Source organism: Pelophylax lessonae (genome assembly GCF_965119305.1).
Source record: "Pelophylax lessonae genome assembly, chromosome: 2".
In the NCBI taxonomy this organism is placed as follows: domain Eukaryota; kingdom Metazoa; phylum Chordata; class Amphibia; order Anura; family Ranidae; genus Pelophylax; species Pelophylax lessonae.
The window spans coordinates 370,849,138-370,861,337 of NC_138769.1; the positions used below are offsets into that span (position 1 = coordinate 370,849,138).

General features: G+C 44.2%; 1 protein-coding gene across 1 annotated transcript; it reads right to left on the minus strand.

The window, feature by feature from the left end:
- Positions 1-10,898: 10,898 nt before the first annotated feature.
- LOC309545198 (oligodendrocyte transcription factor 3-like) lies at positions 10,899-11,670 on the minus strand. Its single transcript, XM_082244335.1, has one exon. It carries the CDS (start codon positions 11,644-11,646, stop codon positions 11,011-11,013), a length of 636 nt encoding a protein of 211 aa, XP_082100461.1. The 5' UTR covers positions 11,647-11,670; the 3' UTR covers positions 10,899-11,010.
- Between the last annotated feature and the right edge of the window lie 530 nt (positions 11,671-12,200).

Here is a 12,200-nt window from a genome sequence, read left to right on the forward strand (position 1 = left end):
TCACGCCGGAAGTTTGTGGGCGGAATCTAGAGCATAGGAAGGAGGAACCCAGAACGTGTGTGGGACGAGCCTAGAGAGTGTTGGGCGCGTTCATGAATGTGTGTAGGAGGTGCCCAATGGGTGCTGGGAGGAGCAGAGAGAGTGCTGAGAGAAAAGTATAGAGTTTGAAGGAAAGCCGAACATATGTGGGAGGGGCCTAGAGTATGTTGGGCGCATTCTAGAATGTGTGTAGGAGGTGCCTAGAGTGTGCTAGGCGGAGTCTAGAGGGTGACGAAGGAAAGAGTGTGGTGTTGGGAGGATCCGGGGACGAGTGTAGCGTGTCTAGGAGGGGCCTAGAACCTGTTGTTGGGAAGATCCCAGGACGTGTAGGAGGAACCTATTGGTAGGGTCCCAGGCTGTGTGCAGGAGGAGCCTAGAGCCTGTTGGGAGGATCCCATGCCGTGTGTAGGAGGAGCCTATAGCCTGTTGGGAAGATCCCAGGCTTTGTGTAGAAGGAGCTTAGAGCCTGTTGGGAGGATCCCAGGCCGTGTGTAGGAGGAAGCTACAGCCTGTTAGGAAGATTCCAGGACGTATGTAGGAGGAGCTTAGAGCCTGTTGGGAGGATCCCAGGAAGTATGTAGAATGAGGCTACAGCCCATTATGAAGATCCCAGGATGTATGTAGGAGGAGCTTAGAGCCTGTTGGGAGGATCCCTGGCTGTGTGTAAGAGGAGGCTATAGCCTGTTAGGAAGATTCCAGGATGTATGGAGGAGCTTAGAGCCTGTTGGGAGGATCCCAGGAAGTATGTAGGATGAGGCTACAGCCCATTACGAAGATCCCAGGATGTATGTAGGAGGAGCTTAGAGCCTGTTGGGAGGATCCCTGGCTGTGTGTAAGAGGAGGCTATAGCCTGTTAGGAAGATTCCAGGATGTATGGAGGAGCTTAGAGCCTGTTGGGAGGATCCCAGGAAGTATGTAGGATGAGGCTACAGCCCATTATGAAGATCCCAGGATGTATGTAGGAGGAGCTTAGAGCCTGTTGGGAGGATCCCTGGCTGTGTGTAAGAGGAGGCTATAGCCTGTTAGGAAGATTCCAGGATGTATGGAGGAGCTTAGAGCCTGTTGGGAGGATCCCAGGAAGTATGTAGGATGAGGCTACAGCCCATTATGAAGATCCCAGGATGTATGTAGGAGGAGCTTAGAGCCTGTTGGGAGGATCCCTGGCTGTGTGTAAGAGGAGGCTATAGCCTGTTAGGAAGATTCCAGGATGTATGGAGGAGCTTAGAGCCTGTTGGGAGGATCCCAGGAAGTATGTAGGATGAGGCTACAGCCCATTACAAAGATCCCAGGATGTATGTAGGAGGAGCGTAGTGCCTGTTGGGAAGATCCCAGGACGTATGTAGGAGGAGCTTAGAGCCTGTTTGGAAGATCCCAGGCCTTGTGTAGGAGGAGCTTAGAACCTGTTGGGAGGATCCCTGGCCGTGAGTAGGAGGAGGCTATAGCCTGTTAGGAAGATTCCAGGACTTATGTAGGAGGAGCCTAGAGCCTTTTGGGAGGACCCCAGGACGTATGTAGGAGGAGGCTACAACAGCCTTTTAGGAAGATCCCAGAATGTATGTAGCAGGAGCTTAGAGCCTGTTGGGAAGATCCCAGGCCTTGTGTAGGAGGAGCTTAGAGCCTGTTTGTTAGACCCCAGGTTTTGTGTAGGAGGAGCTTAGAACCTGTTGGGAGCAACCTGGGCTGTGTGTAGGAGGAGCTTAGAACCTGTTGGAAGGATCCATGTGTAGGAGGAACCTAGAACCTGTTGGGAGGTTCCCAGGCTGTGTGTAAGAGGAGCTTAGAGCCTGTTGGGAGGATGCCATGCTGTGTGTAGGTGGAGCTTAAAGCATGTTGGGAAGATCCCAGGCCTGTGTAGTAGGAGCTTAGAACCTGTTGGGAGGATCCTGGGCTGTGTGTAGGAGGAGCTTAGAACCTGTTGGGAGGATCCAGGGCTGTGTGTAGGAGGAGCCTAGAGCCTGTTGGGAGGATCCAATGACATATGTGGGAGGAGCCTAGAGCCTGTTGGGAGGATCCCATGCCATGTATAGGAGGAGCCTAGAGCCTGTTGGGACAATCCCATGCCGTGTGTAGGAGGAGCCTAGAGCCTGTTGAGACAATCCCATGCCGTGTGTAGGAGGAGCCTAGAGCCTGTTGGGACAATCCCATGCCGTGTGTAGGAGGAGCCATGTGTAGGAGGAGCCTAGAGCCTGTTGGGGAGATCCTGGGCCGTGTGTAGGAGGAGCCTAGAGCCTGTTGGGACAATCCCATGCCGTGTGTAGGAGGAGCCTGTTAGGAGGATCCCATGCCGTGTGTAGGAGGAGACTAGAGCCTGTTGGGGAGATCCTGGGCCGTGTGTAGGAGGAACCTAGAGCCTGCTGGGAAGAAATGGCGAAAGTATGATCCTAAAAACCTAACCTAAAAATCTCCATTGGTGACGCTCTAAAATTTTTTACAGGTTACCAGTTTAGAGGTAAAAAGGAGGTCTTGGTCTAGAATTATTGCTCTCTCTCTAACGTTCGCAGCAATACCTTGCATGTGTAGTTTGAACGCTGTTTACATATGCGGGTATGACCTATGTATGCGCTCGCTTCTGCGTGCGAGCACGAGAGGATGGATCGCTTTGATTTTTTTTGCTATTTATTTTATTTTTACACTTTCCCTTAAAGTGGTTGTTAAGCCACTTATATACAATCATTCCATCCCCTCTGTAATATAATAAGTGTCCCTGTGCCTGTGTTATAAAAAATATATGCTGATCTGTACCTAAATCAGAGTGGCTCCTGACGCTCAGCTGGCTCATTGGCTCTATTCTCTGCCCGCCTCACAGCTCCAGTGGGTGGGGCCGAGCACTGCTGTTAACGTCAGTCGGGGAGGAGAGAGAGAGCTGGCTGGTCATATGATCACCGGGAGCCACTCTGATATAGGTACAGATCACATATTTTTTTCTATATGACAGGCACAAGGACACTTATTGTTATATTACAGAGGGGATGGGATCATTTTATATTAAATATGAGAGCAGCAGGAGGGGAGGGGGCAGGCACTGACACGAGCAGACAGGCAGAGAGGGGAGGGGGTAGAGAGGACAGAGAAGGACAGTGCGGGGCTGCGGATGACAGAGGCACGTAAACTGACCATGGTGTCAGGGCTCAGCAGCCATGATACACCGTGGTCAGTGTACAGGGAGCAGGGCAGAAACTGGCAGGATCATCCAGGTTTTTTAGGTGATACAGGAGGCCAAATTACACTGTGCTGTATAACATACTTTAAAGAAACAGGATCTGTTTTTTAGGGTAACAAACACTTTTCAATTTTTTATTTTTTAATCACTTTAATTTCCTTTAACAAGTAATGTAAACATCCCTTGTAATAGGAATAGGGCATTACAGGTTCTCTTTATGGAGAGACCTGGGGTCTATAAGTTCCCACATCTCTTCTCTGTGCTGGAAAGCCTGACATTGAAAAAAAATCATCTTTCCAGCGAAAAAAAAAAAAAAAGGATGTGTTTACATCTGCTGGCGCAGGAAGAGACATGACGCCCCTTCCTGCCTCCAAGGGTCATACAAAGGGCCGCTCTATTGCAAACCCATACCGTCCAACTTTTTAAAATGGGAACTAGGGACACCTATTAGCAAAAGTATATAGGCATAGGACACACCCCCTACCACGTCCCCTTAAAGGAGAATTATATGAAAAGAAATGTTAGTCAAACCACTACTATTCCTTTTTTACTGGTTTTTGAAATTTACAAATGCAACAAACACTTTGTCCCTCCCACCACTTGTAAAAGCAATCAAGCGGCTAAACAGCCACTATGATAGCTTTTACATTGCAGGGAATCGCCGGCTGAAAAAAAAAGATTTCTGAATGATGCCTGCAGGTACCATTCAGATATATCCACTTAAACCTAGGGACGTCATATGATGGCCTATGGTCAGCAAGTGGATAAAATGTCCTTCTGCTATAGAGTCACAATCAGCAAAGATTGCTCCATGGAGAATAATGCAGCAGTTTTTAAATAGACATTTATTTTACATTTTATGCACCAAATAAATAAAAGTGACGCATGACAATTGGTTCTTTTATCACATCATGGTTGTGTACTGTCATTCACATCCACCTCTCCTCTCCTTCCTGCAGTGCTGCTCCTTGCAGTCCACCCTCCTCACTACAGTGATAATGATTTGCATTTTACAACAATGTTTGACCACTAGCCTACCAGGGCAATTCTGACATTTCTCACATACAAGTAAAAAAATCTGCATTTTTTTGCTAGAAAATTACTTAGAACCCATAACATTATTGTATATATTTTCTGAAAGCAAAGTACCTGAAGAATAAAATGGTGGTTGTTGCAATTTCTTGTCGCACAATAGTTGCACAGCGGTTTCTCAAACACAAATTTTGTGCACACAAACACACACATTTTTGGTAAACTATGAAAGATGATGTTACACTGAGTAAATGTATACTTAACATGTCACACTTTAAAAATTGCGTATGCCTGTGGAACCAAGATAAACTACAGTACAATAAATTATCATTAGCTTTAAAAGTCTTTACAAGTTACCAGTTTAGAGGTAAGTGATTGTAAACAATCACAGTGTAAAACAACCCATTCAGTTTAAATAGAAATGAAATATAAAACATTTGTGTATGGATATAAAAAAAATGATAAATACCCTTTTTTCTAAATGATCACATTCCCTCTGTTCTCAGCTGCATAAGAGCTGGGGGTAGGAGAAACACCAGTACAATGAGCTTCCCAGTGAATAGATGAGTTCTCCTGCTTAGTGTGGTCAGTTCTTATTAGGAAAGCAGAGGGACTGGCAGGAACACCAGGGATTTCACATCAAAGGAAGCAATACAAAGATAACAGGATACTTTCTCATACAAGTACATGGTACCGCAGGCACATATCGATTTCCTTTTGTGGCGCCGTCTCAAAGAGAGACCGTTAATACAGTTGTCCGCGCTATTCTATAACTTTGCTCTATGGGACCATTTGCATTTTAATCTCTTTCTGACCTCCACATTTACCCCTCTAGCGCATATATTTCATAACCCGGATTTTCTTCCAGGTATGGACATTGGGGCATTCAAGTGGTGGACAGATTGGGGGCCTATACTGTATCGGTCACTTTTTTACTCACCGCGGTCCCTTCACTCTCCCATTGTTCCTCGGTCTTGGAGATTCCTCCAACAGACCGATTCTGTTTTTAATTAAATAGCTAATTTTTTACTTTCAATATGGCCCTCAAAGGATTCTCCTTCCTTAAAGCTGAGTTGCACCCGTTTTGTGTTTATTTAAAGTCAGCAGCTACAAAAAGTGTAGCTGCTGACTTTTAATAAACACACACTCACCTGTCCCAGGATCCAGTTCTCTCCCTCTTCTCCCAATGCGGCCGGCATCACAAGTGTGGGCACCTGGCTGTGACAGCTTGTGGCTTCACAGCCGGGTGTACACTGCGCATTTGCGAGTCCCGCTGTGCTTCCTTAGTGGCCAGGCAAACTTCTGGTACTTGTGACATGTCCCAGAAGATTGCAGGGAGGGGGAGAGAACCTCTGTTCGAGCCGCTTAGGCGGCCCGAGCAGAAGTGGGAGTGGGTACCTGTCAAAACTAGGTACCCACTCCCCCCCCCAAAAAATGACATGCCAAATGAGGCATGCAGGGGGCCAGGAGCACTTAAAGTGGAAGTTCCACTTTTAGGTGGAACTCCGCTTTAACAGCATATGAGCAATGGTGCACTAAAGATCAGGGTTCCAGAGGGGGTATTTCTATGTTATACGAGTCCTTGCTCACTCCACCTCAGAAACAACCATACATAGAGTGTCAGTGGAACAGGCCATACCCTCCACAATTTAGGACGGTGGTCCAGAATATCTTGTTTGCTGCAAGGTTGTCCATTGCTCGCAAGTGGAAAAGTGATGACACCCCATCCAAGAGGGAAGTCATCCAAATAGTGGGGGAATCGTATGTATATGAAAAAACCTTAGCGTTAACGGCCTTTAAACTACAACAATTTCAGGCCAGATGGTCCGTTTGGATTGAGTATGTCAGGAAGCATTGTCCCCACTAATTTCTGCTTGATACTAATGGTGAACTTGATGGAGCCCTAGGGGGGTGAGGTAGGGGTACGGTTCAGTAGGTGGGCGCAGTATGTTCCCCTTTTGGGGCACCCTCCTTCCTGCAACTTTTGTAAATTGGTAGCTACGGGTGTCATGCATGGTGCCCTTGCCCCCCCCCCCCCCCGGGCGGTTTTGTACTTACTTGATTGAAATGTGACAGTGATCGCTACGGAGGGTCTGGCACTTGAGTGGTTCCCTCTCATGGTAGGTCTTATCCTAAGCCGTAAACTGAATTTGCATGTTCATTTCTGTACCTCAATGTACTTCAGTTGCATTATTACCATTGTATTCATATGTTTCTGAATGTTCAATTTCTTTGAAAAAACCCAAATAAAAAGATTTAAAAAAAAAAAAAGAAATAACCATACATGCTGACCTGGGAGAGGGACCTTAACTGTGCTGAAGATCTGAGTCTTGGTATTCCAGACTTCAAGGTTCCTACAAAGGCATCTTAAACGTAGTACTGACCAGATGGTATCTAGTATCTGCGTGCCTGGCTAGGATGTATACTACAGCCACCGCAAAATTCTTTAGGGGTTTTAATTTGCAAAGCTCCATGCTTCACATTTGGTAGGAGTACCCCAAAATTAGGACCTTTTGGAATAGGGTGTTTTTGATGCTCCGGAAAGTAACAGAGTTCTCTATTGAGCAACAACCCCCATCTAGCATTACCTGATGACTTGCCATCTGGGTGGCCTCGTCCACTGAAACGCCTGATTTTCTTTATTCTGCTAGCAGCTAAGATTATTATAGCAGGAGCATGGAAGACACCCTCATTATGTTTTAGATGATTGAAACACAAAATCTCTTGGATTATGATTCATGAAAAGATTGCAAGTATTATTAATGATCAAAGTAAGTTGTTTAACCAGACCTGGGAGCCTTGGGTGACCTATATACACATACCACTGCCCCTGACACCTGGTGCTGTACAAACACGGGACCCATCTCCTTCTACCCCAACCTCCTCTCCAGCCTAGGTCTCCTTGTGTCTTCTGGATTCTCCTTTCTCCTGATTTTCAACTTCCTTCTCTCTTTTCATTCTTCCTCTTCTTTGACCCCTTGTTACCCCCTTTGATAACCATTATTTTATCTTTATTGCTTGATGGTGACCAATAGTATTTTGCACTGATTGGTAGGTCCTTAAGAATTACTTGTTTCTTAGCATGTTTCGTAGAATGACTTGTTTCGTAGCATGCTCAGTCAAGATCTTCAATACACATTACCATGCATTTTTTCGCTTCCAGTTTATGGTTCTTGGTTTTAAACTCAGGTCTCTTTTCTCATGACTGTAATTTTGAAACTACACCATTGTGTTCTGGAGTAATGCTACGTGTGTTGTTTTGGACAATGTGACATTGTTGCCATGTTGCTGTTTTTTCTATGCTAAAATGAACAACAATTTTGAACATAAAAAAATTAAATGTCAGCAGCTACAAATACTGTAAGGACACTTACCTGTCTAGGGATCCAATGATGTCGGCTTCGAGTGTAGGCGATGGTACTGTAAGTAAGGGAAACCAGTAGTAAAGCTTTCCAGCTTCACAGCCGGTTTCCTTCTGCGCATGCATGAGTGGCTCTGCGATTTGTGAATGGTCCCGCAGTCTTCTGAATCCTGTGTGTGTCCCAGAAGACTGTGGGGGGGAGGAGGAGGGGCTGAATATGCTCGTAGATCACCACGGCGATCTGAGCTGGACGTTCCAGGGTGTTTTTGACGCGCTTTACCCCGTTCCAGTACAGATGTAGAATGTTCAACTTTTTTATCTGGAACTGGATAGCATTAGAACTGACCACACTGGTGTGAACTATGCCATTGAAAATCATATAACCTACTTTCCATGTGTTTTAGATGCAGAAAAAAAAAACCCCTTTAGACCACATGTGGTATGAACTGGCCCTTAGAACCACTTGGAAAACATTTTTTTTGGTTAACCCCACCTAAATAAATCCAGCAAATCCCTAACTGTATTCAAGAAAAAGTCAATATTGCCTGAATACAAAGGTGTATTTTTCCTCTTTGCAGAAGTTTCCTGTGTAAAGACCGCTCATTGCTGCTCTCTCTACTTTTGCAGGGTGACTGGTCTTGCATCTGCAACCCTCCTGTAATATGATGTCACTGCTACTTTAACAAAGTAATATCAGGGTTTGTAAAGGCATTTTTACACACAACATGGATTTATATCCTTTGTGGCTACTGAAAATTATGTTTAAATGAAAGTTTTTGTGCCCGGAGTTCATCTTTAAAAGTAGTTGTAGAAATGTTTCCTAAGATATCTCAACAGCAATACAGCAGTAATTGTCCATAAAGTGATACAGCAGTGATTGTCTTATTCTCTGAAGTGATATTAAGTGCCGGTTCACACTTGTGCGATGCGGGAACGCTGCGAATATGCAGCGTGTTCCCGCATCGCATCCGCACATCTGGCAGTTCACACTGCCATATGCGATACGCAGGGGGTGTCAATTAAAAGTTAACGACACCCCCAGTCGCGATCACATATCGCAGTGCGATCTGCAAGTTCCCACAGAATCGGATCGCACTAGTGTAATAAGCCTCATGTGTGTGTTTGCTGTGGATGCGCTGCGAATTCAGCCATACAAAGTGTATGGCTGAACTCGCATCCGCACATGAGAACGCATGTAATGAAGGAGCAGTGCGCTCCTAATTACATGCGATCTCGCAAACCACAGAAGTGTGAACCGGCACTGAATCCTCAGTTTTTTAAGCGCTTTTAGCAGCTGATTAAAAGGAGAGGTATAGAGTTTATAAACATAAAAAAAAAAAAAAATGCATACTTACCGGTATGCTGCAGCTGTCCCAGGTGAGCTCTAAGGGTCCTTTCACACGGGCGTCCCGATCAGATCCGCTTGTCAGTTTTTTAGACAGATCTGACCGGATCCTCCATGCATCCCTATGGGGAAGCGGATGTCAGCGGAGACAGTTCACATAGCGCAGTACGAACTGACATACGGACATGAATCAGATCGCATAAGTGGAACCACCATGCAAACCGATTCTGGTGCGGACCCAAAAAAGGGTCCTGTGCGTGTTTGTGCCGAATCAGATGCGAATTCAGCCATACAATCTGTATGGCTGAATTCACATCGCACAAACATCGCATGTGATTTTCAGAGCAGTGCGCTCCGAATCACATGCAATGTCTGCCATCGCACTAATGTGAACCGAGCCTTAAAGCTGATTGGTTTCTATGCAGAACTGCACCAGATTTTGCACTCTCCAGTTTTAGTAAGTTAACCCAACTGTTTCTGGAAAAATAATTTTTTAGTGGACCAAGCCTGTATATTGGGAAATGGATCTTACAGGCGAATGTGTTCTAAGACTAAAGAACTTAAATTTGCTAGTTACAGAAAAACATACAATACTTTTAAATTGCCTATAAACTGAGCAAAATTATTGTTGTAGATTATTCAGACTCTTTAGTTATATGTTTCCAAGCAATTGGCTTTTGCCATGATAATTTATTCTTCTAATCATAATTTAAAATGCCCATGCCTTTACCTTCTTGTCTTAGTTATTTGATCCATGCATTGACCTCCATAAACTTTTGAGGATAGTGCATATACAATGGTGTAGTGGTTAGCACTTTCACCTAGCAGAAAAAGGGTCGCTGGTTCAAATCCCAACCACGACACTACCTGCCTGGAGTTTGCATGTTCTCCCTGTGCCTGCGTGGGGTTCCTCTGGGTACTCTGGTTTCCTCCCACACTCCAAAGACATGCTGGTAGGTTAATTGGATCCTGTATAAAAAATTGGCCCTATTGTGTATGAATGTGAGTTAGGAACCTTAGATTTTAAGCTCCTTGAGGGCAGGGACTGATGTGAATGTGCAATGTACAGGCATACCCCACTTTTAAGTACACAATGGGACCAGAGCATGTATGTAAAACGAAAATGTACTTAAAGTGAAGCAATACCTTTTTTCATTTCTCAATGCATGTAAATACACTAGCTCCATAGGAAATCTTGGCCAGCTTGACATGGCATTGCTCCCAAACCATGTGACAAAGACACCAAGCTTGGGGAGCATGTTAAGGGGATCCAGGACTATGACATGGTAGATTACCTAGGCAAGCTGGCCAGCCACAAACAGGATATGTTGTAGTCCTGGGTCCCCTCTCGGTGCTCCCTAAGTTTGGTGGTATCCCTGTCACTTATGGGAGCAGTGCCATGTCAAGCTGACCAAGATTTCCTATGGACGCCAATGTTAAAAATCGGGAGTAGTGTCATGCCAAGCTGAACAAGCTGTGTCCTTACTCGCGAGTGTATGTAAAGTGAGTGTACTTAAAGCGGGGTATGCCTGTATATGTAAAGCGCTGCGTAAATTGACAGCGCTATACAAGTACCTGAAATAAAATAAAAAATAAATATATTCATCTCTCATACACCTTTTTCCAAAATCCCCAACATAAAAGAGTCAATACAGTATTACTAACTGAATTTCAATAATACATTTTATTATTGTAGTAGACATGAATATCAGGAAAACCATGTTTCATTGTATATATACATATTGTATATATACTTAAAATACAATCCTACTCTGATTATGTTGTTTTAATTTGATTAAAAACAAACATATTTATATAAAAAAATCTTTTGAAAAGTTAAAGATAGTCAGAATAAACATATACACAGCACAAAACTTCTAGTTTACAGAAAATAATGACATTGAAATAGAATGAAAAATATAATCTCTATAATGTCTATGAGTTAAAAACATGGTGTCAAATATAAAATTATTTAGACTGTCTTTAAGATATTTACATGAGATGTTCTATGTTCCTGTGGCATCCTCCTAATTAAATATGAAGCTGAAATGTCCCTCAAATGAAATAATAGGTCTATATTCTGGTTCTTGAGAATGGTAAACTAGGAGCAGACCTTGTTAGTTGATGTGAGAAGGGTTGGCATGTGACACAAGGGCAGAGAGGTCCTGGAAAATGCTGAGGAGCAGCTTTAGGGGTGTGATGGATTTCTGGTGTCATTAGTCCCATGTAACCACTGATGTTTGAAAGTGGCTGTGCGGTCATACCTTGGGGTGGCAGTGCAATATGTGGCTGATGCAAAGAGCTTGTACAGCCAGGCAGACGGTGAACTCCATAAGCTTCACTAAGCAATTTTCTCATTTCCTCAAGAGAGTTGGATAGCATAAGAATATAGTTACGTGCCAGCAGCAGAGTTGAAATCTTTGAGAGCTTACGCACAGAGGGTCCATGGGAGTATGGCATGACTTCTCGGAGACCATCCATGGCTTGGTTCAGGTCATGCATTCTTTGTCGTTCACGACTGTTCACCTTCATACGCAGCTCATGCAGGTTCTCCTGATTCTCTCTTCTCCTGGATTTCACCTTTCCTCGGGTGGGCATGCGCTGACCCACACACAGTTTTTGGAACATTGGCCCAGATTTGAAATTGAGGATTTGGCTTCTCTCCAGTTCTGGTGAAGAGGACCTGCTAGACTGACAGTCTGAATCCATTATCAAAAGTGGTTTCTTAATGAATGCCGAAGGCTAATGAGTTTAAAAGTCAGCAGCAATAAGAATTGCAAATGTTCTGTAAGGCTGGTTTGTACTTCAGAAAAGATCTTGGCCACCATCCGTCTGGTTGTACTGAGGTCCTGCAGTGCTTGTGTTATTTATACACAATGCCTGACAATGGATACAAAGAAAGCTCACCAAATTTGGCAGAGAGGTGACCCAATCACAAGAAAGCTCTAACTTCAGCAGTTAACATTTAGCTGGAAATGTATACATTAACCTGTCCTGTAACTCTTCTGTTCATCTATATGCGTAAACCAACTTACATCAAAGATATATTTATTATTAATTGTATACAGATATATACTTTCTAACCCAGTAGCCTTTTGTTCTGCCAGGGCTAAAACAATATGGTAATTTTCTGAGCAATGAGGGCCAATAGGGATATTGGGAGTGATAATGTGGAATACTGCTACACAGTGTAATAATGAGGGCAGAATTGCTGAGGTTACATGCAAATTTGCTCAGGGAAAATGTAGTTCTCACTATATAAG

Bases quoted from the DNA above. Each gene is read 5' to 3' on its own strand.
- LOC309545198 (XM_082244335.1), bottom strand. From the start codon at position 11,646: ATGGATTCAGACTGTCAGTCTAGCAGGTCCTCTTCACCAGAACTGGAG.